The sequence below is a fragment of the Citrus clementina genome, unplaced genomic scaffold (assembly GCF_000493195.1).
Source record: "Citrus clementina cultivar Clemenules unplaced genomic scaffold, Citrus_clementina_v1.0 scaffold_3, whole genome shotgun sequence".
Lineage (NCBI taxonomy): Eukaryota > Viridiplantae > Streptophyta > Magnoliopsida > Sapindales > Rutaceae > Citrus > Citrus x clementina.
In genome coordinates, this window is record NW_006262339.1 from 44,494,677 (window position 1) to 44,518,082 (window position 23,406).

Here is a 23,406-nt window from a genome sequence, read left to right on the forward strand (position 1 = left end):
AGTTGCTTCTTACTTGAAAAATCAAGGAATTGGTGTGAAACTGTCGGGCCCATGGGTTGAATGCAATTGCAACTCGGTCCGAATTCAGCCACAAATTCAAATAAGAGAGAGCTGGTGAACTAACCAAAGTAAGAGATAGAAGAAACCAATAATATGTATGTACGTATATAAAAATAATAAAATAAAGCCAAGAGCATCAATTGCTTCCAGCTCCACTGATTCTAGCTTTTTCAGAATAATTAAGATATTCTTTATAATGTACACGGGGAGTTCAAATTCAAGAACCCAAATGATGAAAAACTGGCATTGATCAATTACTAATAAGAAGATTACATTCTACGCAAAAGACTAAGTTATATGTACAGGTCAGCGCCACATTAATATATCTAATTGGTTTTGATCTTGACCCCGTGAAACCGTCCAATTAATTGCCTTGAGCAGTTGAGCTAGGTAACCAACCAGCCGTAATCCCCCGAAATATGAAATATTGCGTGTCCCACCACATTTCATTTTTGAACTTTCAAAATTTTAATGAGACTTAATACAGTCAAGCCCATCGCCTTTTGTATGGCTGCCATCTAATACTGCCAGCGCCGGGTGCCAGACGTGGTGTCTGGTGGTGACTATTCCACGTGCTACTCTCAATCTAATCTTCAAATCTTGTCAGACTGACTGTCACTGAATCTCATATTTTTCCACCAAATGAATTTTTTTATCGCACTCACTGTCGCTTACTTTTACTTAACACCTCTGCTCATACCTGATGCTGCCACGCCCCATGGACAATCATATCCGTAGTTCTTTTCCATTTGTTAGAAATCCACGTGCCTCTCTCATAAACACACATTTAAACTCCCCTTAACGCCTAAAAGGCTATCAATTATCATTGGGAGGCGGCTCAAGACTGACATTGGGGACAAAACTTTGAGCCAGCATTCTAGTTGATCTAGAGTTTAGTACTTGAGTTCAGAGAGGTGACTAGGACATGTGCTCAGGATTGATGGCACATTCCTTCCACAGACTGGGGAGGATTTCTGCCCAGCGCTAGCTGAAGAATTCTCAGCCGGCTGTGATTGCAATGTAAGAATTGATGAGCCAGCTTTGCTCCTTGTTGGTGATAGGTTGCTAGTGGTTATTTGTTGCCCTTGAGGTGCTAAGCCTGACTTGAAATGTCTTTCAAAAGATATCTGAGTATGCCCCTGTGAAGATCTTACTTGTTGCTGGGAAACATTCTTGATGTTTGAGATGCCGGACGATGTGAGTGATGTTGGAGGGACTTGATTAGTCGGGTTCCTTGCCGAGTTCTTCCATTGTGGTGATTGACTAGAACTGTTGCTTTGGACCAGAGTTTGTGAGAAAGTAGGGGCTTTGTTTGAGAGCTTGGCGCCGATGGAAGAAGAAGGCAAGCATTTAGTTGTCTGGGCTTTGCTTCGAGCTGCTGCTGTGGATTGCTGTTGTTGCTGCAACATTTGCTGCTGCTGGAGCTGAAGCAGTTGCTGTTGCTGGAAATTTTGCAAATTGGCAGCAATAGGGACATTTGTGGTTATAGTGGTTGATGTTATGCTGCAAGAAGGCCAATTTCCAGTGATTGGGGATGAATCGAAGTTAAGAGTTCTGGCTGAATTGTCAAAAACAAGCGTCTGCACATTCGAGGCAGATGACTTCCCCAAACCTGGCTTTTTACCCTCATCATGTTTTGATGAACCTCCAGTTTTCACCTCAGTTATCTGGTGATTCTTTTGAGGTGCAGCCTGAGCTGCAGGCACAACCTGGTATCGAGCCATATCTGGAAGGCTCTGAAAGATTGCAGGATTATGTGAAAAATTAAGGTTTGAAGGTGAATTGGTTCCACTGGAAGTAAATGACATGGCAAATGCCTGAGGGATGAGCTCAACTCCACCCTTTACACTCTTCTGCTGGGATTGTTGCTGCTTCTCATTATGAGTTGCGCCAGTACTGCCACCAACTGCTGAAGATGGCATCAATTGAAAGTTCAGTGGCTGAAGAGGAACTGTGAAGTTCTGGCCATACACACTTGTTTGGTTGTGAGAGAGTCGGCTATTGGCAACTGATGGGGTATTCTCTCCACTCATCTCCGCCTCAAGCTTGTGATTTTGATTGGATGATGATACGTGCTGCTTTTGCGTTTGTTGCGATTGCATGGTCATTGAGCTCACAAAATTATTACCAATAACTGACATCCCCCTTGACTGATGATTATGCAATTGCTTGTGAGATGATGAAGAGGCACTTGATGTGCTTGTATTCTGATGGGCAGCTTGCATTATAGATTGAGAGTGAGGCTGTTGTTGATGGTAAAGTTGAGAAGGATGGAAAATTTGAGGTGAATAGAAAGAACCATTAAAGAATGGCAATGCTTGAGCATGGGTTCCTCCTCTAATTACAGGTGCTGTTCCAATAGGAGTAGGGACCGGAAATGGATATCCATTATTTTGAAGTATAGTCAAGTATGGAGTTTCATTGCCCGCCAAATTTGGGAAGTTATAGCCCACAGCGGATGCTGACACTGCTGGTGGCAATGCCACAGTGGTAGCAGGAGGTGCAGCTGTTGAATTACCAGATACTGATGCACTTTTGGTTGAGGTAACAGCAGATTTTGAAGGTCCAGGTTGATTTGCTGCTGCTGTTACTGCTGCTTGTTGCTGGCTTACACGGAAGATCAATGCAGAGGCATGCTACATGTCATTATAAATAGTATCAATAACTTTCCACAATCATGCAGGGAGAACAAACTAAAATGAATAAAATGCAAGAGATGACATTCAGAGCCAACAGAACATTTAACCTAACATACCAAAAGATTACCAGCTGGAGGTAGCTGTGGAGCTTGTTGAAGCACAAGCTGCTTGTTTTGTGCTGGGTCCATGAAATTAACACCCTCAGAGCTTTTATCTTTCTGAGCAGGATGTGGAAAGCTTGCCACAGCTTGACCTTTGTCCCTCCCAGAGTGTAGGTTCAAAAGCTGACAGCTTCCTTGCAGGGGGCTTCCATGAATTATGTTTTCTGTTGAGGGCATGGCACTGGGATTGTTGGGTTTGGCTCCACATAATGAATCAGAACTGGCTCCTGCCGACCAGAAGGGATTCATCTTTTCCAGTTGTTGATTCAAGTAGATGTTGCGAGCAATGTAACAGTGGGTAGCGCACCTCTTTGACTGGGGTTGAGAGAGCATAAATGAAGAATGCTGGATTTTCCAATTATTCAATAGCAAATTCAATATCAATACAGTTATGAAAATGGATAAAAGAAATAGACCATGGGAAGCATAACTAATACCTGTTGAGCAGTGGCTGATATGGTGCTGCTGTCGATGGGAGTCATTGTTTGAAATGGAGGCAGGTATCTACCGATACCAAAAAAAAAAAAAAAAAAAAAAAAGCTTGTTATTCATGGAGCGACATTTACCTCAAGGATATTTACAAACACAAAGGTTGCAGATAGCGTACCCCAGTGGCTGGAGACCATTTGGCCAGCCAGGTACAGAGACTTTTAAAGGAATGGAGCTGGATTCTGCTCCTGAAGAAGTACAAATATCAAAAGAGAGCTAGAACTGAAGTCTCAACTCAAGTAGAAAGTCTTAAACCATTAAATCACCTGTTTTTTCCACTTTAGCAATGGTAGATTTAGATTGCGGTTGGTGCTGTTTCTGACTCGCCTGTTGTGATGTAATAGAACTATCTCTTCCATTATCTTGATTTGGCTTTTCTAAATCAATCTTCAATTGGCGCTTGTCTCCAATTGCGTGTATCTTCTTCTCTTCAACTTCCTTCACCACCAGTTCCTCCTTCAAAAATCTGTCTGTCTTTTCTTCATCTTTGACCAAAGATTTCTAAACAATATAAAAACCAAAACATTAATTTGTGAATAGAAAAATTAAAGAGAAAAAACTGAGATCTTGAGAAGTCTTCGGAAAAAGGCAGTTGATTGAACCAACCATTTTGACATCATTAGCCTCGAATGAAGGATCTGGTGCGAAATCATTGAAGCCTTCCCTTTCAGGAGAAGATACCATAGGAGGAGGAGCCTGTTGAGAAGGCACAATTCTTTTTGAGTAATTCAAAGTAAAATAGCAACAAAAATCTTATCTGGAATGCGACAAGAATGTACCTCACCATCAGATCAATCTTGAACTTCTCCTCTTTTCGGCCATCGTTCTCCAGTATGATTGAAGCCCTGGTAATACCCACAAGAAAGAAGATTAAGAAAGAATATGAAAATATCAGACACCTCAAATGAAAGAAAAAAGGGAGAGGGCAGAGATTCTTAGATTCTCACCCTTTTGTCACAGTCGAATCTGGAAAATCAACATCCATTTTAAGGCACGTAGCAGATTCTTCCTTAGATGAAATAGATTTTTTCTCAGTAACAGGACCATCTGGGCTACCCGGTCCTTGAATCGATAACTTCGAATCACCTTGCTCGGTTACCTCTTCCTGCGGCTCCACCGCCATGGATGCAACTTTAAAAGCATCCACTTCATGAGTGGCAGTTTGCTCCGATTTTGGAGCAGAAGTTTCCATCTTGCTATCAACCTTGGTAGAAGATGAACCTGAAGCATTACAAAACGGATTTGAAGAATTATCAACCTCAACGTTTTTCTTCTTCTGGGCTGCATTTTAAAATAAACAGAAATCAACAAAAAACGAAAGACACAGGACAAAAAAAAAATAACAATCCGGATTGAATCCTAAATAGAGAACGGACCAGCACCACCAAGCAAGAGATCTGGTGCAGGGATATTGCTCTGAGGCAAAACAGAAACAGATGATTTAGTATTCTGGCTGATGGCCATATCATCTATTGATTCAAGCTTTGTGGTGTTACTATCATCCTCCTTATTCGAGTCCTGGGATTGTTTCATTAACCCGAACAAAACCTCAGCAATTTCAATCTCGATATCATCTTGTTGAAGAGGTGGGCTAAAGCATTTGGCCACCTTTGGAAGCCGAGTCTTGCGTCTACTTAGTTTCTGCAGAACATTTTGAAAAATAGAAAAAATCAAAATCTCAAAATTGATCCACCGAAGTTTGAAGAAATGGAACACTCATCATAAAGACAGCAATATCAACCATCTTTTTTCTAATTGAAACATTTGACGATGACGGTGAATTAGCTTCAGTGCTCCGACTCGCCGGCGAAGTGGAGGAAGCTTTCTGGTCTTCCCAAAATCCACCATTTCCAGATAGCCAACTCTCATGTGACCTTTTAACCGAAGCTGCGAAAACCAAAACAATCAGACCAAATCCCCCGATATATCAATTTTTTTTTAAGAAAATAATAATAAGAAGAGATAAACTTTGAGCAAGTCTGACGTTTTCTTGTACCTGAGCGAGCCTTTCTGGGGACCAGAGCTCCAATCAACTCATCGGCGGCCTTCAGGGCGGGCGCTTGCTTGACTGGTAGTCTGGTGGGAGGTAAGCTTTTTCTACTATTCTGGTTCGATAAAGAGGAAGAAGATAATGAAGTGTTGTTGTGAGAAATCGCATGAGTAACTCTTCTTTCCTCGATTACAAAGTCCTCTTCATCAGCAGCTACACTTTCTTCGCTTCTCTCTTCTTCACCTAACGTCAAACTGTCTCCTCTCCTGCGCTTGTGATGATTCGAAAACTCTCGATCTCTTTCCCTCTCTCGTTCTCTGTCCCGGTCTCTTTTCTTTGCTCGATCACGTAGCCTCACTGTGTCTTGTAGCACCATCTGTGAATCTTCTTCTACAGCTGAATCAAAACAAAAAAAAATATCATCATAAGAACAAGAGTTTAAGAAGCGTCAAGAAGAAGAATCATGAAAAGAGAGAGTTATTTATGAACCATGAGATTCACGAAGACTAGTGCTCCTTTGTCTTCGTCTTGCCAGTCCATTTGAGGCCGCCATGTTTGATCTTCTTGCTTCTCGGCTTCTTTCCATAAGCATCAAACTCAACTCACCGATCAATACATAACATGAAGAAGAGAAAAGTTCACTTGCCAAGAAAGAAACACCACAAGTACCAATCTTCTATCTCTCTGAGGCGTCTCTTCTTTTTCTATGATTCTTGTGTGCTCAAAAATCTCATCCTTTTTCCTTTTTGTAATGCTCACTTTTTTTTTTATTCACTCACGCGATACATACCCCGGCAACACCGGACGGCTCAGATATCTCGATGATGTCTTATTCTTGATCGTAGCCGTTCGATTGATTATCCATCCGACGGTTGTGATTGCCAGGTGCCAACATGGCAGAAACGTCATTGTCTGACGGAATATAGCCATGGTGCACTTACTGGCAACGTGGCATATAATATTTATATCCTTTTTATCGGCATTTCCTTCCACGCGTTTCAGGCGCGTGAAATTCATCCCCATTCATAGGGCCAGGGGCCCAGCACTCCAGGTTCGTTCCAATCGGTGGATCCCACTCATTGAGGCAACACCTGTCGACTTCGCACTAGCTGTCGCGACAAAAGCAAATATCTTTCTCTCGAGTTAAGCCGGTTGTGTGGTCCCCGGTGGCCAAATTAGAAAAAGATGGAAGAAAGTCCACAAAAAAAAGTAATAGAATAATCACGTGAGACTTGAGGACCGAAATCACCCGCTCCCGCCGGTCAAATCTCAGTGCATATTATTTTTCTTTAAAGTCAGAGGGCCCACGGGCGAACGAGGGACACACCGAGAAGGCTTTTCCGCCGTCGGATTGTAATATGACGTGGAGATACATCTTTGCTCTGCCGAAAAAGCAATCCGACCTGGCAGACCCAACTACCTGCCGTTCCGTATAATTGATCTGAATCAAACGGTCCATGATTAATTGGCAGCAAAGTGCACAGATATCTAGTCACGATCACAGAATTGGGCCCAAATGGGTTTCCCAATCTCTGTTAAAATCGGTGACGTCAACTCATCTGCTCTATTTAGTGTTTACTGTTTAGTGGTGGGGAATGATAACGTGCACGCGGTTACACAATATGAAAATACGGTAGGACTCTTTCTTTTTCGGTAAAAATTAATAAGTGCTTTTGATTTGAGAAAACAAAAAGCAGGGCCCGGGGAAAATAGAGGTTGGCAAGTGGGGGTAATAGTATAAGAAGGAAAAAGCCACGTGGAGGGTAAGGCAGCAATAACCAATCAGTGCCAGTGGAGGCTGTGCCTGTGATTGCGTTGCTGGTGTTTTTGTTCATTTATTTTTTTCAATTAACCGCTGCTCTCGTGGCCTCGGATCTCGTTGTTGCCAGTGGCCACCATCGCTCCACTTTTTCATGTCCCCCCCCCCCCCCTTTCTCTTCCCATTTTTTATTTTTCTTATTTTGTGAAATCTTTAAAGGGATTTGTTAATTGAGGTGATTAGAGGAATCAAATTAAGGTTAAATCTATATAATGTATAAGATGGATCACAACTGTGTGAATGGAGCAATTCCTTCTTCTCTGTTTGTGAGCTCTCTTCTTATTTTTCAATTTTTATATCCATATTCAGATTGCAAGACATTATATTATTAACATGGTTTTTTGTTTTTTCAAATAATCCTTATCATGACATCTCATATTATATCCTTAAATTTTATACTAAATGATGTGTCATTTGGGATGTCATTCATTTAAGTGGTTGCGATATTTTTAAAAAATTTTAGTTAATTAATAATATTATTACAAGATTTAGCTCGTGAATATTACATTATTTATAATAAAATTTTAGAATACAATGTTCTTAGATAAAATTCTTCTCTTATAATCTCCTTTGTGAATTACCATCACCATTTTGGAAGATATTTTACATTATTCTTTTATTATAGTTTTAAACAACCCCTTAAAATCTTTAAAGTTACCATAAGTTTATTATTCCGCTAGTCTCCATCATTTATACTGATTAAGTATGGCAAAAATCCCCACGAGGACGGGTACCCTCGGGAATTTTCCCCATTCGGGAAGGGTATGAGGATAATTTCATACCCAATTTCTTATTCGGGGAAGGGACGGGGAATTTTTTTTACATAATTTCTTATTCGGGGAGGGGACAGGGATGAGGTGGAATCCCCATCCCCTACCCATTTCCCCATTTTAATTTTTAATTTAATTTTTATTTTTTTAAATTACTAGTAAATAAATAATAAAATTTGAATTATAAAATTATAAGTATTGGTAAAAATAAAAAATATCAAAATATTTATATTATTAAACTTTTAGGCCTAATTAACTAATTAAAGTCCTAAATTTTTATTTAGGACATTAAAAAGATCGGACAGATTCTATTAGCCCAAAATTTTGTTTTAATTTTAATATTCATTAAATATTTTAAACTTAAATCTATTTTTTATTTATTTTTAGATGTTATAATTGCCCACAACAAATCACAATTTTAATATCTAATCTAATATAATATTTGCTCTTGATTTGCTTCGACTTAACTATTGTGTTGTAAAGGGAATAGTCCACATTTATAAAGTGTCAACGCCACCATTGAAAAGTTAATTTTGAATCTAAATTTGATTTTATTTGTAACAATTTTGTATTAGGCTATTAATTTGTTCATGATAGTTTGTATCATTTGCATGTTGTGTTACTTATTACTTTAATGTATGTGACTTTTGTAATAGATATTAATGTAAGATATATTTCAAACTTTACTTTTATTTGAATTTTTTATTTTAATATGATTAACTTAAAATCGAAAATAAAAAAAAAATGTATTAGTTATTCGGGGATCGGGGACCCTCGGAGATCCCCTGTTATTATTCGGGGAGGGGATGAAAATTCTCTTAAATAACTTTGACGGGAATGGGGAGAGGACGAGGACATACGCAAAATATCGGGGATGAGTACGGGAAGATTGGTCCCCTCCCCTCCCCTTCCCATTGCCATCCCTAATACTGATTGTTAAGCATAATTTTACTAAGTTCTTTTTTTATAATATATATATATATATTAGTTCCTGCTTACATATGAGAAAGAGAAACAGACCCCAAATATACCTTTGAGTTGGGTTTGTTGGCTTTTAAAAAAATTAAGTATTCTATTAGAGCAATGCTAAATAAACAAAAGCATGACAAAACAAAAGCAGTGCTAAATGAATAATTATAGCATTTTGTGATCTCCTGTCCAAGAAAATGATGACGTGACATTATTTAATGCAAGAAAGATGCAAATCAAAGCAAGCAATAACTTAATGAAAAGAAATTAAAGTACATACATTTTTATAATCAAATCACTCATTATTTAATGCTGCAACTGTGGGCAAACCATATTTAAAGTTTCATATTATATTTTTATTTATCAATCATAAAGTGACAGATGCATGCTTATTTGGCTTTCCAACTCTTCAAAGTCAAACCATTAGAACCAAGGGTAATGACCCACCTATCATTCGATGCTTTGAATTTTTTTTAAAAATACATAAATATCTTCTTCTTTTTTTTCAGAATTCTACTTGAAATTAATAATTTTTTCACTTGTCTACAGTTGACGGCCGCATCGTACACGCAAAGTGTGTGTCTTGCTCCTCTTCTTACCAAAACTGCTTGTCCTGTTACCCATTGAAGCAGATGCGAAGCAGAAGAAAGCCTTTCTGATAAGTGAAGAGCGAGCGGCGGAGACAAGACAAGAAGGTTTATATTCTTCTGGTACGGCTGTACGTGATGACCGCAAATTAAAGTTATTTAAGCTCAAGGAGGAACAGAATCAAGTTTTGTTGTGGAGAAGCTTAGTGACTGGTGAGTAGCAGGCTCAAAGCCACGAGGATTTCAAAGAAAGGTAAAACAATCATTTTATGTTTTGGGATAAAAAGTTTTTTTTTTTTTTTATCCTGATTACACATACAATATTTATAATTAAATATATATAATTGAGACTTATATTGTTACATTAAATTTATAAAGTATATATTATTACAATCAGATATACATAATTGAGACTTACATTTTTTACATTAAAATTTATGAATTACATGTCCAGACAATTAATCCTCATAGACAAGAAATGTCTTTGCTCCACTCGCATTTCGTAAGGGAAAAAACTTATAAATAAACTTTACATAATCATCCATAATGCTTAATTGAAAGAGTTTTAAGTTAATGAGGACTCAAATCTCTACCCTCACAATTTTTTTTAATTGTGAGAGTAGAGATTCATTACTGGGCAAAAGGTCCATTAGCAATAAAAATATTATTTAACCATTAACTTAACGTCAAAGTGGTGATTGAAAAAATTATTAACTTGAAGAATAAATTTATAAAGAAAAAAAATATTTATATATTTTAAAAAAAGTCCGAAACATCATATGGACGTTGAATACTTACTTTTAAATAAATAAAGGAATCCAACTTCTGTCAACTTTTGTTAATAAACAAAATCAATAAAATAAAGTAAACAAGTTATAAACGACAGCCTATTGTGATGAATTGTCCTTAAAATCGAATAAGACGTAGTTTGGTGTAAATTGACTTTACGCTTAACTAATATTTTATTTTAAGTACGTGCATAACCGAGGCTATATTATAATATGATAGTGGGATTAGACACCCTCGTCCATGCTGAATAAATAATTAATCAACAAAATCTAGATTATATTTAAATCAAAGCATTATTTGCAAGTTGGGATTTAATTAATTAAATTATTAGGCAAAAGTTGAAAACATATTTCTGTCTCGACGGATTTATCGAGAGAGGTTTCGGGAAGGTGCAGGGCTTGTACGTCTGCTTGCTAATGGCGAAGATTAATAACAGTCAAGCGGCATGACGAATATACTATATTATTGAGGTTCGCTTTTGTTTGATTATTAATATTATTTTGGCTGATTCGATGTTAATAGGATAATAATTTATATTTTTCGCCAGCTGGAATCATGGTCCGTGGAATTTAGTGGTACAAAAATAATTTGTTGGGTTTTCTATTTGAATTTAGTGAAGAAAGGAAGAGAGCGAGTATCGATTCAACGTGGGTCTCATATTTTATTAGGATAAAGACTTTTCTAAAAGATAAGAAAAGCCCTGATATATTATAAATTAAAACGTTTGTTTTTCTCATCTTTTAATTGATTCTTTACTTTAGTAAAGATCCATTATTAAATAATATATCATGTATGAATTTCCCTAATTTACATCTAATCTAATTTACAATGAAATAATATTCATCCACAGGTTTACCTTATCTAAGTAAGTGATAAAACTAAAAAACTGAAAAGAAAAAATATAGATGAGAGAAGAAAGAGCTGAAGTCAGACATATTAATACAGAGGAGTTGATGAACAACATAAATAAGAAGAATAGAACCGTGAAGGTTTTAACTTAAATAAAAAAACTCAAAATTTTAGGAAGAAAATTTTAACTTTGATTTGACACGTAAAGTCAATTGAATCAATAAAAAAATCTTCCCCAATCACACGACCATTTATAATATAAAGTAATAATACACATCTAAAATATTTTATTTCAAATTTCATCTAAAATATCGGGTTATTTATTAAATAAATAACAATTCTTTATAAAATCAAATAAATTAATTATATTATTTCATTAATCGATTAATGAATGTCATATCATGTAAGTTAGATTTTTGAGATCTGTAGTACTATTATGCAATATAACATGGCAATCTATATCCTGTTGGGACCCATAAGCCAACATTGGAATTTTAATTCCGCAGACCCACTGTCGTTCCTCAACTCCCATTTACAATAATTTCAAAGTATTTCATTGTCACGACTTCAAACAAATATTTTTGCGCAACCAAATTATTGAATGTTCGCTATAATCAACCAAGACACGTAATAAATATAGCAATCAAATTGCTGAATGTTCCACTAAAATCAATATTGACATATTAATATGGAACTATATATTGTCCTATTAGTTTGCATTATCTCTATAGAAATGGTATAAAAACAGTGGAGAAAACAGGGTTTGGAGACTGTACAATGCTGTGATTAAGTTGTCAATTTGTAAATTTCAATTAGGTAACCGACTCTTTTTCATTAGAATAATATTTTCATGTCAACCTTTTGCTTTCGGGCTGTGGAAACATTGAAATATTCATCATTTAGCTTGTGGTGTAGGTATAAATCATTGAAACGGGGCCGCAAGAACAAAATAAGCATTTCTAGAGATGGTCCTCATATCTTGTTCACATGCAGTGGGATGACTTGCAAATAATTTAAAAGCAATGAATATTGATGATGGAATCAATACACTTTTGTTTTAGGCTTAGCCAGATTAAAGAATGGCATGTGATCGTCCACCTACCTTTTAAACTAAAGTAAACAAAAGCAGCCTTATCTTCATTTGCTAGAGATGTCGCAATGGCCGATAACATTTTAAAAAAATAAAAATAAAAACCCGACTTGATTTCTAAGGAACATATGCAAGCACCACCCATCCGTCCCCACGGTGGCTGCTTTTTAATATTTCATAACTATGCTTGTTCTTGGAAATTTCCCAGATGTTTACGTGACTGTAACGACCTAACCTTTTCTTAAATGAAAAATGCATCAAAAGCAGCACTTACATGGACTCTCAAGTCTCATTCTAAAGAATATTAAGAAAATTTCTTGGAGAGTCCTAAGAACTTTTAACAAACTCGCTGCTCACATGCGGATCAAGCCTATGAGAAAACTACTCTTTTTCTTTGCTAGCTGTTCAAAAACATACCTAGAAACCTTATTTCCTGCAACTTACTAGCATTCAAATAACAGATTCAATTTTGAGGGAATGTGGCATGGGGCAAACTACTTGCTTCCTCTAATATGATAGAATTTTCCCTCATGGAGACGACAAAAAACACTTGCAGCTAGGTTGTTTGAATTACACTCAAGTCCTTTCTGTACCAATGGGCACTTTTGCGATACATATCAACTTGTCCGGGGCTTGGCCAAGGCAAGTGCACAATACTGTGATGCATTATGATGTGGGAAGGTTCAGTCCATAGTTCTAATGAATTTCGCATGTCAAACTATAAACAGATGAACATGCTGGCTTGGTTAACCCCACACAGAATCATATGAAATCCAAATCCAGCTACAGGCAAAGGTCAGGTAAAATGGGTCATACTTTGAAAACAACGAATATCAGCCAGCAGTTCCCGCCATTAAGCAGTAACATCACAGTGCTTTAGCATGACATTACAATTTATAATGGTCCTACTCGTACCGTGGTCACTCTTCAGTGTTCCCAGTAAATAAGGTCACAGGTTGCTATACAAACAATTTTTACAAAGAGTCTAGAATAACTAATTTCCACATTTCATTTCATAACAAAATATCCACCCGTGTCTCCCATTAGTATCAAAAAATGCCATTCTATGGGCAAACCAAAAAATAAAGAGTGCATTCTGAGATTCACTAGAGAGCTCACCATTACATTTGTGTGTAAACAATCATTAAACCTTCAACAACTCCTGAAATGATCAAAATATAAACAGATAATATGTCAAAAAATTAATACACTAGAGAATTTTGTATTACCCCTCAGTTTAATCAAAATGAAGTTACCTTCTCTTTCTGTTTGTAGATGCTATCAATCTTCTTCATATACTCATCTGTTAGTTTCTGCATCAAGCAAAACATGTTAACAACTAGAGTATTAGGATGTGCAGTATTGATAAAAAGGAAACAGTTGTAGAAAGCCAATATAATGAAAGAGGTAGAATGAAATGTATATGACAGCATCTCATCCAGCAACTTCAGTGATGCGCTTCTAATGCCTACTAGAGTAACAAATGTTCACAGGCTGTAGGACATTCGGAGTTTCACTAATTTGTTGCGCAAACAAATTGCAACAAACTACACAATTATTGAACCAAAAGATTCAAAACACCCTTCACCCCTGACTTTTCTTTGTTGCATCTGTTCGTGGGATTGGAAAAGAAAGGGCGGAGGTTACATTCATTTCTCAGTTCAAAATAAGTTTTTCTACACTCCCAAGAAATGATACATGCACCAGCCATGTCAAGATATCACCAACAAGGTATCTTTGGAGTAATGATTAGCCGAAGTTTCTATGGTCATATAGAAAAGTTCATCAGTTCCCTGGATTTCAGTCCAAGTTCCAAGCACACTAAAATTTAGCAAACAAAAGCATCAAGTTACCTGTAAATCACTTGACAAGTCCTTCACATTGTCTTCAGAGAGCTTCTTCTCCTGTAGGAAAAAGGGAAAAAAAAAATCATATATATACATAATAAAAGAAGCCCCAAAGAGAATAAGGAAGCAATAGAAAAACAAAGACAATTAACCACAGAAGCAAAGATGCCAAGGGGTTCCAAAAATCCAGACCTTCTGAAGTTTTTCATAAGCTTTTAACGCATCTCTTCTTATATTCCTAACTGCCACCTGCAAATGATTGATGGGGGCAGTGCAGCAAAGATGACAAAACCGGGGAATTTATATCAGTAAACACAGAGATTTGTGTATAAAAATTAACCAACACATGCAACTTTAAAATCCATGTACTCAGGTTATGACTTAGTACCCTGATAAACCACAATGAAACTCCTCTCAAAGTAATTTAAAGTATTTCATGCCAATACCTTTACATTCGTCAAAGCAAACTATAAATTTTAGACCAAAAACTTCTTTAATTTAGAAAACACCGTCTTGTACAGATTTCCTGTGATATCTACCTTCATGAAAATTATAAGCACTGAAAAGATAATGAAAATCTGAACTTTAGTATTAGATAGATTACAAAGAGGAGAAGAAACCTATGAAATCGTGAATAAAAGAAGCATAACTACCTTCCCTTCTTCAGCCTGTTTGGCCACAACCTTTGACAGTTCCTGCAGTTCATAAATAAATACAATACCATAATTGAAATATTTGAAGTACACCTAGGAAATTACAGTGATCACTTACACATTCAGTAAGCAATATGCTTCAATATCTCATACACAATATCCAACAATAAAATAAATATTTTAGCATGGATTTTTCCTACTTGTTTTTGCTTCCACAATTGTAATTAACTTTTCAATGTATTAGAACAGGAAACTGCATCATAATTACTAACCCTAAATATAAACTAAAACATAAGCATGTTTCAGAAGCACACTACATGAACATCAACATCTACATATTTCACTAAAAGAAATAGAATCAAGCTAAAGATCATTTAATTTCCAAAAATCAGCATAACATTTGAGGTGCAATATGTTAGTTTCAAAGCAAGGAGATCCATTCACGATATAGCCAATAATCACGAGCAAGAGAGAGTTATCTACAAGTGGGTTCCAAGGGGCAATATATTCAAGGAACATAGTATGAAACGCTTGTAATCTTGCATCAAAATTGAGGAGAAAAGAACAATTTATACACAAGCAATATTTGAACTTATATAATTAACAGAAACTCTTGAGATCTAAAACAAAATGGATCAGAGAACAATTATGCAGATTGAATGAAAAAACTCAAAAAATGAAGATACCTTCCTCCTTTCGGATGTCAATTGAGGAAGGGTTAACCGTATGACTTCACCATCATTGTTTGGGGTCATGCCAAGATCAGAGCTTACTATGGCCTTCTCTATAGACTTTAAGCTGAAAACATGACACATCAAAGGCCTCATGAATAAAGAGGATAAAATACACAAATAATACAGAAGGAATTCTTGAAAAAATAAGGGGTTTCCTACTCAACACTGCATCCAGTCTTTTTCAAACAATATGAATCAAATAAGTGAGATTTACTGGCAACAGTCCAGACACTGCATCAATTTCTTTGTCAAACAAAATGAATCAAATAAGTCAGATTTACTGGCTTAAACAAACTTGTTAATTTAGTTTTATCTCTTCTTACTCTAGAAAAAGAATCGGAAAGTTCTTAATCCATACTCCGTACGGAGCATGGGGTATCTGTGGCAGAAGATTATATGAAACAAGCAGGTTAGTGCTCAATTAATTTCAAACTTAATCCATGGCCCCAGATCCGTGGAGTACCTGGATTTGTCATATGGTTGAATCAATAGAGAACTTGAATCAGGGGTATTGATTTGAGCTATGCTCTTCAAACTTACTGGGCTTCCATAGTATTCCACCTACAACAACATTGTTTTATGCGTTATGTTATAAAAATGCTTTATAAGAGAACAACACTTCAACAGGACTTTGAACATATTAAGATCAACGAATGCCAAACCATTATATTTAAACATGTGATGCAACAATTTCTTTCCCAATATTATTCATTGATTAGCTTCCCTATCCTGTATGTGTACAATATTCTACACCCCGGTTCCTAGATTCAACCATTCAGGTATTATCCACATGGTAAAATACTAAATCATTCAGATGTGTATAAAAGAAATAATATAAGTGCAATGTTTTATAAATACAAGTGACTTACAGGGAATTCCTACTGAAAGAGAAATGTCGTGGAATCAATACCTTTGAATCATATTCAAAAGGATAACACATATATCCTATATGCATTATCCAAAGATGTTCCAAATCAACCCTTTTACTTCATGAACTAATTAATATTTAATGACATTAGGAAATTCATAAAAAGGAACTTGTATTTTGAGTCGAACCTCAATCTTATCTAGCATAGCTGGATTCGATCTTCCTGTCCTCACGGAATTGAAATTGGTTCGGACCATATCGATAGTCCTTTCCATCCTAGCTTTCTGCAAAGTGACTGAATAAATCATGACTACACTATTCCATCATGAATTAAAAATCCAGCATCCAACTATCGGAGACACACTTACAACATCCTTCTCAATGGAAGATTTTTCCGCTTCAATTTCTTCAATAGTTGCACACCTCACAACTCCATTTCTGTATCGTTGTTAACAACACAAGATTAAAAAAATCAGCACGGCATTTCAACAAACACTAAAAATGCTACATACTAGTTCAACTACAGGCACAGCGAGAGCAACTTGCCTCTTGTGTGCCAGTTGTCTTACAACGATAGGTTTGTTGGATAATTTCACAAGTCTAGAGTAGTTTGCAGCTGAGCTCCACTGGCGCACACTAACGCTGCTAGCACGGCACGTGGCAGTTTCGGCTCTTCTATGACAAGAATCTGCATAAAGAGAGACAGAACCAAAAAAAAAAAAAAAAGAAAGCAAAACTATATATTATAAGAAAGAAAATGAACATTGCAAACAAGCAGCAGTAAGTAGAGATAAAATTTTGTACCAGGGAGGAAAAGGAGGCATTTGGGAGGATTTGATTTCAGTTGGAAAATGGACCGCATGGGCCCTGTTGAAGAAAAGTGCGTGGCCATGAACGCTCGCTCAGACTTAAGAAATTAGTTGGTTCAAAATGAGTGTCTTGGTTTTGTCTATAAACCGGGGAGAAGAAGAGTGCGTGCACGGTAGTGCAGTTGTGGATAAGAACTTTGCCACCGCGCTGTTTGGTTCCCAGGATTTACACATTCTAGAAGCCGACTGGGCATTATCGTGCACAGGTATGGGTCAATGCCCACTACAGGACTGCGCTTTTACTTCAAATGGGCCGGGCTTTGAAAGAGAAAGACCAACACGCATGGAACCTATGCGTTTGATTTTTCATTTTTTCCCCCGTTTTTCCTAACAAATTTGGATGGACATGAAAAATCTCACCATCAAGATCACCACCGTCTAACCCAATGGCTCGTGTAGAGATGGCAAAAGAATCTGATTAGCAAAGATTCAGTAGATTCGGATCCAAAAAAATAAAAATTTGTATATTAAAAAATGTAAATCTGGATATTAAAATTGAAGATATGTGTAGATTCATATGTAAGTGCATCTGAAAAATTAAATATTTAGATCCGCATTATTTTTTAATTAATTTATTTATTAAATTAAAATATAAAAGTTAAATGAAAAAAGTCAAACCTACGTGGATTTGTGGTGGTGTCTTTTTGTGTGATGGTTTTAAATGGAATCTATGTAGATTTGTGGTGTTTTTATTTTTGTAGTGGTGTTAGACTTAAATCTATATTATTTTTTTATGTTTAATTCATGTTCTGGTATTTTTTTGTGGATTTATGGTATTGTTGTATGTTTATTCTAGGGGTTGAATTATTGACTGGATTTTATTTGATATTTTTTTGGTAAATTTATTGAATTTTAAATTATATTTGAATCTATTATGCGGATCCGAATATCCGAAAAATTCACCTGCAATTCGCACAAATATTATCCGCATCCGGATCCACAAAAGAATATCAATCCGGATCCGAATTCAAATTTTGTCATCCCCGCATCATACTAGAGTACTAGCCGTCATACTAGAGTACTAGCCATGAGAGAACAATGCTCTCTCTCTCTCTCCTCTAATCTTTCCATTACACCTTGCGGTTTTTGCTGTTACTCGTTTTGCGTACTAAACAGGTGTAATTATTTAGTTTAGACATAAAATAAATTTGTTAATATTTACATATCATCTGAATGTAAAGCGAATGAACTAATTATATGCCGAATACTTTCAGTTCGATTCGTTGGCATGGTTATTTGATATAGATTTTGTTAGACAATGAGCCACGAAAAGCTATTGATATTTCATGTAATCAGCCCAAAGGACGATGAGCCAGACGACCTTACTATAAAAAACCAGTGGTGCCGAACTCAATAAGCTGGTAAAATAATAATCATTTTCTTATTATGATTTATTTCCTATCATCGTTAATTAAGCATCTCAAACTGAGTAAAATGCATGCAAAAGCAAATCTACATTCAACGACATGCATGCGATCCAGATATTTGGACTGGCGGCAATGGAATTATAAATAAATACGGACCAGAAAGAGATAAATGAAAAGAAATTTAGTTATCATAAATTCAATTACCACAATTTTTTAGTGGATACACTGAAAATTCACCCTTGCAAATGCGAGAGGATACACCCACGTCATTTTTTTTTTTTGAAAAAAAAGAATGAACTGTTATAGTTTAATGTTTTGTGACCACATGATGAATTTGAACAATTTTTTGGGGCCTCACGGGTGAAGAATCACAATCAGTTTCACCCGATGGAGATTGAATCCATACGACTTGTCGTTGAACTGTAGATATTGAGTCAGTCTCCGCAGGTGGTTCACGTTTTGATGGCGGTGGACTGTTCTTTGGACTGTTCCTTGCCACGGCGACCCCCCAACAAAGAGCCATGACAATCATCGAGATAATAATGATATTTTTTGTGACGGCCATGGTTCAAATATGACGTGGGTAATGATAATTAATATTGTATATGGGGTGATTTTATGAATTGCATGCCTAGATGTATTTATACTTGTGCTTGGTAATCAATTCCTGGCTGGTCGTTAATGTCGGAAGTAAATTTTATCGCAAAAGCTGCGGAATCGGATAAAGCTTCGACAAATACTATTGACCAATCTATTGTATTTGGCGAAAAGATTTTATCATTTGTCGACGGTGATGCACGGGTAGACCGGGAGCACAACTTTAGATGAAAAAGTTTTAATTTCAATTTATTTTACTTGATGTTGCATCTAGGGTTGGTAATAGAACGAGATGAAATGAGATTTATTAATTCCAGTCTCGTCTCGCATATGCAAGTGGAATAAAAAAATATTTCACTCCTGTCCTTATATTTTTTTTTTTGAACAAAAATATGTTTCAATCTCATTCCAAAAAAGATGAGATTTTGCGAGATCACATTCTAATTGAAAAATTCTCATTCATAGTTGGTAGTGAGACGGGATGGGATGAGATTTACCAATTCTAATTCCGTCTTGTATATGCAAGTGAGATAAAAAAATGTCCCGCTCATATCCCTATATTTTTTTGTGGGACAAAAATATGTCTCAATCTCGTCCCAAATAAGATGGGATCCCGTAGGATCCCATCCCATCAGAAAAATTGTCATCCCTAGTTGCGTCCTTGTTTTTTTTCTTTTTCTTTTTTTTAATTACTTCTTAACTTTTAGCATAAGATTTTTTCAAGTTTTTTTATAAGATTTTTTATATTCCATTATTATCTTTCCCTAATTTTTTTTTTACTATCAGTAAATAAAATCTCCCTTCTTTTTGCTATTTTTTCTATTTTCAACAACCAAAGCGATTTCTTCAATAAATGGAGAAGTTTGATTTTTTTTTTCTTTTTTTAAACAAATTTACACTTGCTTATACAGTTATACGATGGCTTTTGACACTTCAATACACCAGAATTATCTCTCTTTGGTCCAGGTTTTACGGGATAATTAAATATTTTATCTTCGATTATTGCACTACTATTATTATGTTTGATTCACAAAAGAAATCGTGTTATGGTTTTAGTTTATCTTTCGAGACAAATTTCCTTTTACTCCCTAACTTTTAGTCATATTATCCAATTAGACCTTATATTTTAAAACATAATACAGTAGATATTGTTACATTATATATAGTTGTTAGATCTAATTTTTAAGGATAGAATAGTATTTTTATTTGATAAAGTTAACATCCAATAAATTTGACAAGCAACACGTGAAAAGTATAGAATAATTAAATAGATTTTAAAGATGATAAACAAACATATATATAACAAAGATGTTTGGATCATTTTTAAAGGGACCAATTTAGGGGTTATTTGTTCAATGTCTAAAGTCTGAAGTTTTATCAATTTAATTTTTTTTCTAAAATTTACTTTTTTTTTTGCAATTTATGTTTGATATTCAAACATTTACATTTGAATTTAGAGTTTATAAACTTTTGTGACTTTTATCTAAATAAAAAAGATCTGAGTGAGAAATAAATATTATATTTTGAAAATATCCTTATAAAATATATTTATTTCTTAAACTATAAATTCTATAAGATTTTCTTATTTATAAAAATAAATAAGATGTCACTTATCTTTAGATTTATTTTAAAAAAATAGAATTATTCAGATATTTCTATTCACTCAGTCAGACCCATTCAAAATTTTTTTTTTTTAAAAAGAAAACACAATCTTAACAATTATCTCAAATTCTAAGTACTAAAAAAAAATATAACCTCTAAGTTCTAGCATAATGTGGATATTTATTGCTTAAATTCTCAAAATGTCACGGATTGATTGATGAGTACTGCCTACTGAGTACAAATATCAAATCATAAAACCACAACCCCTGTCACAAGAGATGTCAACTAAATTGCTTAAATAAAACACAGCATTTCAAGAGAAATCGCTCAAATAAAACATAAGCATCTGAATCCGAAATAGTAATAATAAGCAATCTAGAATGGCTACATTAGTTGTGTCATTCATTCGTTATTATAATATATGATCGCCATATTCTTCTCGATGCCAACCGCAACCGGGCTGACCATAAACAGGCTTACTATCTCAAGCAATAGAATTGTAACTTGGCTCATCTACCACATTTCCATGTTAGACTCACAATATTTTAAAAATTGTCATAGACTCATAGCGACCTTTTTTTTCTTACCATTATACCATAAAAACTACAGTATATATGACATCACTTTTTTTTTTTTCTTTTGGGGATAGAATTATGGTTTATATAACTCAAAACTTTTACAAACATAATATTAAATTGATATAATCTTAAGATACTATACATTTTTTCAATTTTTTTAGTATCAAACAAAATTATTCTAATATTATTAATTAGTGGAACATATTTTATCCATAGTGAAATCTGTTTTTTTTCTTTATATTATTATTTAAAAGGTTGGAGGGCAGATATTGCCTTAATCCATTTTTTTCAGATTATTATTGTTTATTTGTTTTCGTTTCACTTTTTATCACCACAGGTGGAGATTCAACTTAGAATGTCATAGGCGGGATCAATTTTCGTTACTTCGGGTGGAGATTCAATTTTTGTCACCACGTGGTGTTTCAACAACTCGTGTGGCCCTAGGTGGACAATCTGCTTTAGTTACGACCGGTGGAGATTCAATATTTGTGACGACTCCACTTGCTGTCGTTCAACATTATTTATCAGATGTACTGATGAGTCGCTTCCCCACAGCCGTTGTCTCCTCGGATGGTGTTGATCGTGCATACATTCCTCATTCAACTCGTGATCCCACAGGTGGTGGAGCTTGGATCGGAGACATAACGGGTCCGTTCCAAGGCATGGTCACCCCCACAACAAAGACCCATTGTTCATCATCGAGAAAATCACTGCATTCTCTGCAGTAGGCCAGTAGCCGTGACTTAAATTAACACCATATGTGGGAATTAGATGAATTGGTTTTATGAGCAAGACAAGCTAGACATATTTATACTTTTGATTGATAAATGAATTTTGGCTGATCGTTCGTTAATGTAAAAGGTAAATTCTTTTTAGGAAGCCGTAAAAATGGACCAAGGTTCAATAACTAGTATCTGTTCAACCTATATTATTCATCAAATTAAAGCTTTTTAAATAAGAAATGGATTTTGTGCTCATCTGAGCTTCAGCTGAGTACTAAATCAACGGTTAACAATTGTTTTATATGAGATCTAATTAATTGTTAACCATTGACTTGGTGTTCAACATAATCTCTACTGAGGATTGGATTGTGGTCTTTGTAAATAATTCAAAACATTTTTATCATTAAATATTTGAGAATATAAGTTTTATTTGTTCATTGTTTTAAACACATAAATATTTTTAAAAAATCAGCACAAATTCAAAACTAAAACAATCTAAACATTTCGGCGAGTAAAAATGGATAAGCCTCTTCTCTTCCTTCCACCAAAGTCGTGACAAGTACCATCATCGGTCGTGGTCACAAACCAGTTGCGGTGAAGTCAATGGATTAAAATTTAGTGCTAAACTAACTTTTTATTAAACATCTAGATATATACAATTAGTAGTTATTGGATGTGAAGGTAAGGTAATGTTGTGTTTCTTGCTCAAAAAACATACCAAATGTCTTCGAGTTAGTGGCTTGTCCGACCTAGCAGCATTCACGAGCTGCTCGTTCAACTATCCCTCAGAGACACGGTCAATAAGTATCACGCATGGTTGCCCCAGCATCAATGCTAATTAAAGCAAATTAGCCAACTAAGTATCTTAATTATCTAAATGAAGTACTCTCTAACTACTTTGAAATCGCTAAAGTGAACAAAGACTATGAAATAGTTATTGAACCCACTTGAAAGTTAAAGGAAGTGGGGGGCTTTCTAGGTGCATAGTGATATCACCATATCACTATGCACCTTGCTCTTATCTAAAGTCCCATTGAATGAACTAGTTCATAAAGTACTCACTTTGACTGACTTTTGTAATCTATCGTTAATGATTTAGAGAAAAGCCTATCTCAGTGATGTTCAAAAATGGGAAAAAGTGTAGTTCGAGAACTTGCCCTGCTTTTGAACCAATTCTAGACCCATACAAAACTAATTAAATCTTAACTGTCAATATCTATACATACATGTGTGGTAGAAGCTTATGAAAAATCGAGTATATGTTAGCTCAGCATTGGATCCAAATTCAAAATCAATAGGATGCACACCATTTGTTCAACAAAATGACCCAAATCCCCCTCTTCATTTCACTTCAATA

General features: G+C 35.4%; 2 protein-coding genes across 6 annotated transcripts; both read right to left on the reverse strand.

Moving 5' to 3' along the window:
- Positions 1 to 270: 270 nt before the first annotated feature.
- LOC18046109 (protein TIME FOR COFFEE) lies at positions 271 to 6,078 on the reverse strand. Of its 4 annotated transcripts, none has more exons than XM_006444000.2 (12): positions 5,829 to 6,078; positions 5,346 to 5,735; positions 5,091 to 5,236; positions 4,726 to 4,990; positions 4,297 to 4,630; positions 4,134 to 4,194; positions 3,956 to 4,045; positions 3,616 to 3,850; positions 3,468 to 3,537; positions 3,298 to 3,364; positions 2,816 to 3,205; positions 271 to 2,696 (listed from the first exon to the last, which is right to left on the reverse strand). In XM_006444000.2, exons 1-12 carry the CDS (start codon positions 5,929 to 5,931, stop codon positions 954 to 956), a joined length of 3,894 nt encoding a protein of 1,297 aa, XP_006444063.1. In that variant the 5' UTR covers positions 5,932 to 6,078; the 3' UTR covers positions 271 to 953. The 4 variants fall into 4 exon arrangements, with proteins under 4 accessions (XP_006444063.1, XP_024043517.1, XP_024043516.1 ...); XM_024187749.1 differs by having other exon boundaries at positions 4,297 to 4,570; positions 5,334 to 5,735; XM_024187748.1 differs by having other exon boundaries at positions 3,468 to 3,531; positions 5,334 to 5,735.
- A 6,950-nt stretch (positions 6,079 to 13,028) lies between these two features.
- LOC18046110 (ribosome-recycling factor, chloroplastic) lies at positions 13,029 to 17,363 on the reverse strand. 2 transcript variants are annotated; one of them, XM_006444001.2, is made up of 11 exons: positions 17,119 to 17,363; positions 16,861 to 17,002; positions 16,683 to 16,752; positions 16,503 to 16,598; positions 15,910 to 16,007; positions 15,399 to 15,510; positions 14,713 to 14,754; positions 14,252 to 14,308; positions 14,066 to 14,116; positions 13,469 to 13,525; positions 13,029 to 13,374 (listed from the first exon to the last, which is right to left on the reverse strand). In XM_006444001.2, the coding sequence occupies exons 1-11, from the start codon at positions 17,204 to 17,206 to the stop codon at positions 13,357 to 13,359; spliced, it is 831 nt and encodes a 276-aa protein (XP_006444064.1). In that variant the 5' UTR covers positions 17,207 to 17,363; the 3' UTR covers positions 13,029 to 13,356. The 2 variants fall into 2 exon arrangements, with proteins under 2 accessions (XP_006444064.1, XP_024044136.1); XM_024188368.1 differs by lacking the exon at positions 14,713 to 14,754 and having other exon boundaries at positions 13,199 to 13,374.
- Positions 17,364 to 23,406: the final 6,043 nt, after the last annotated feature.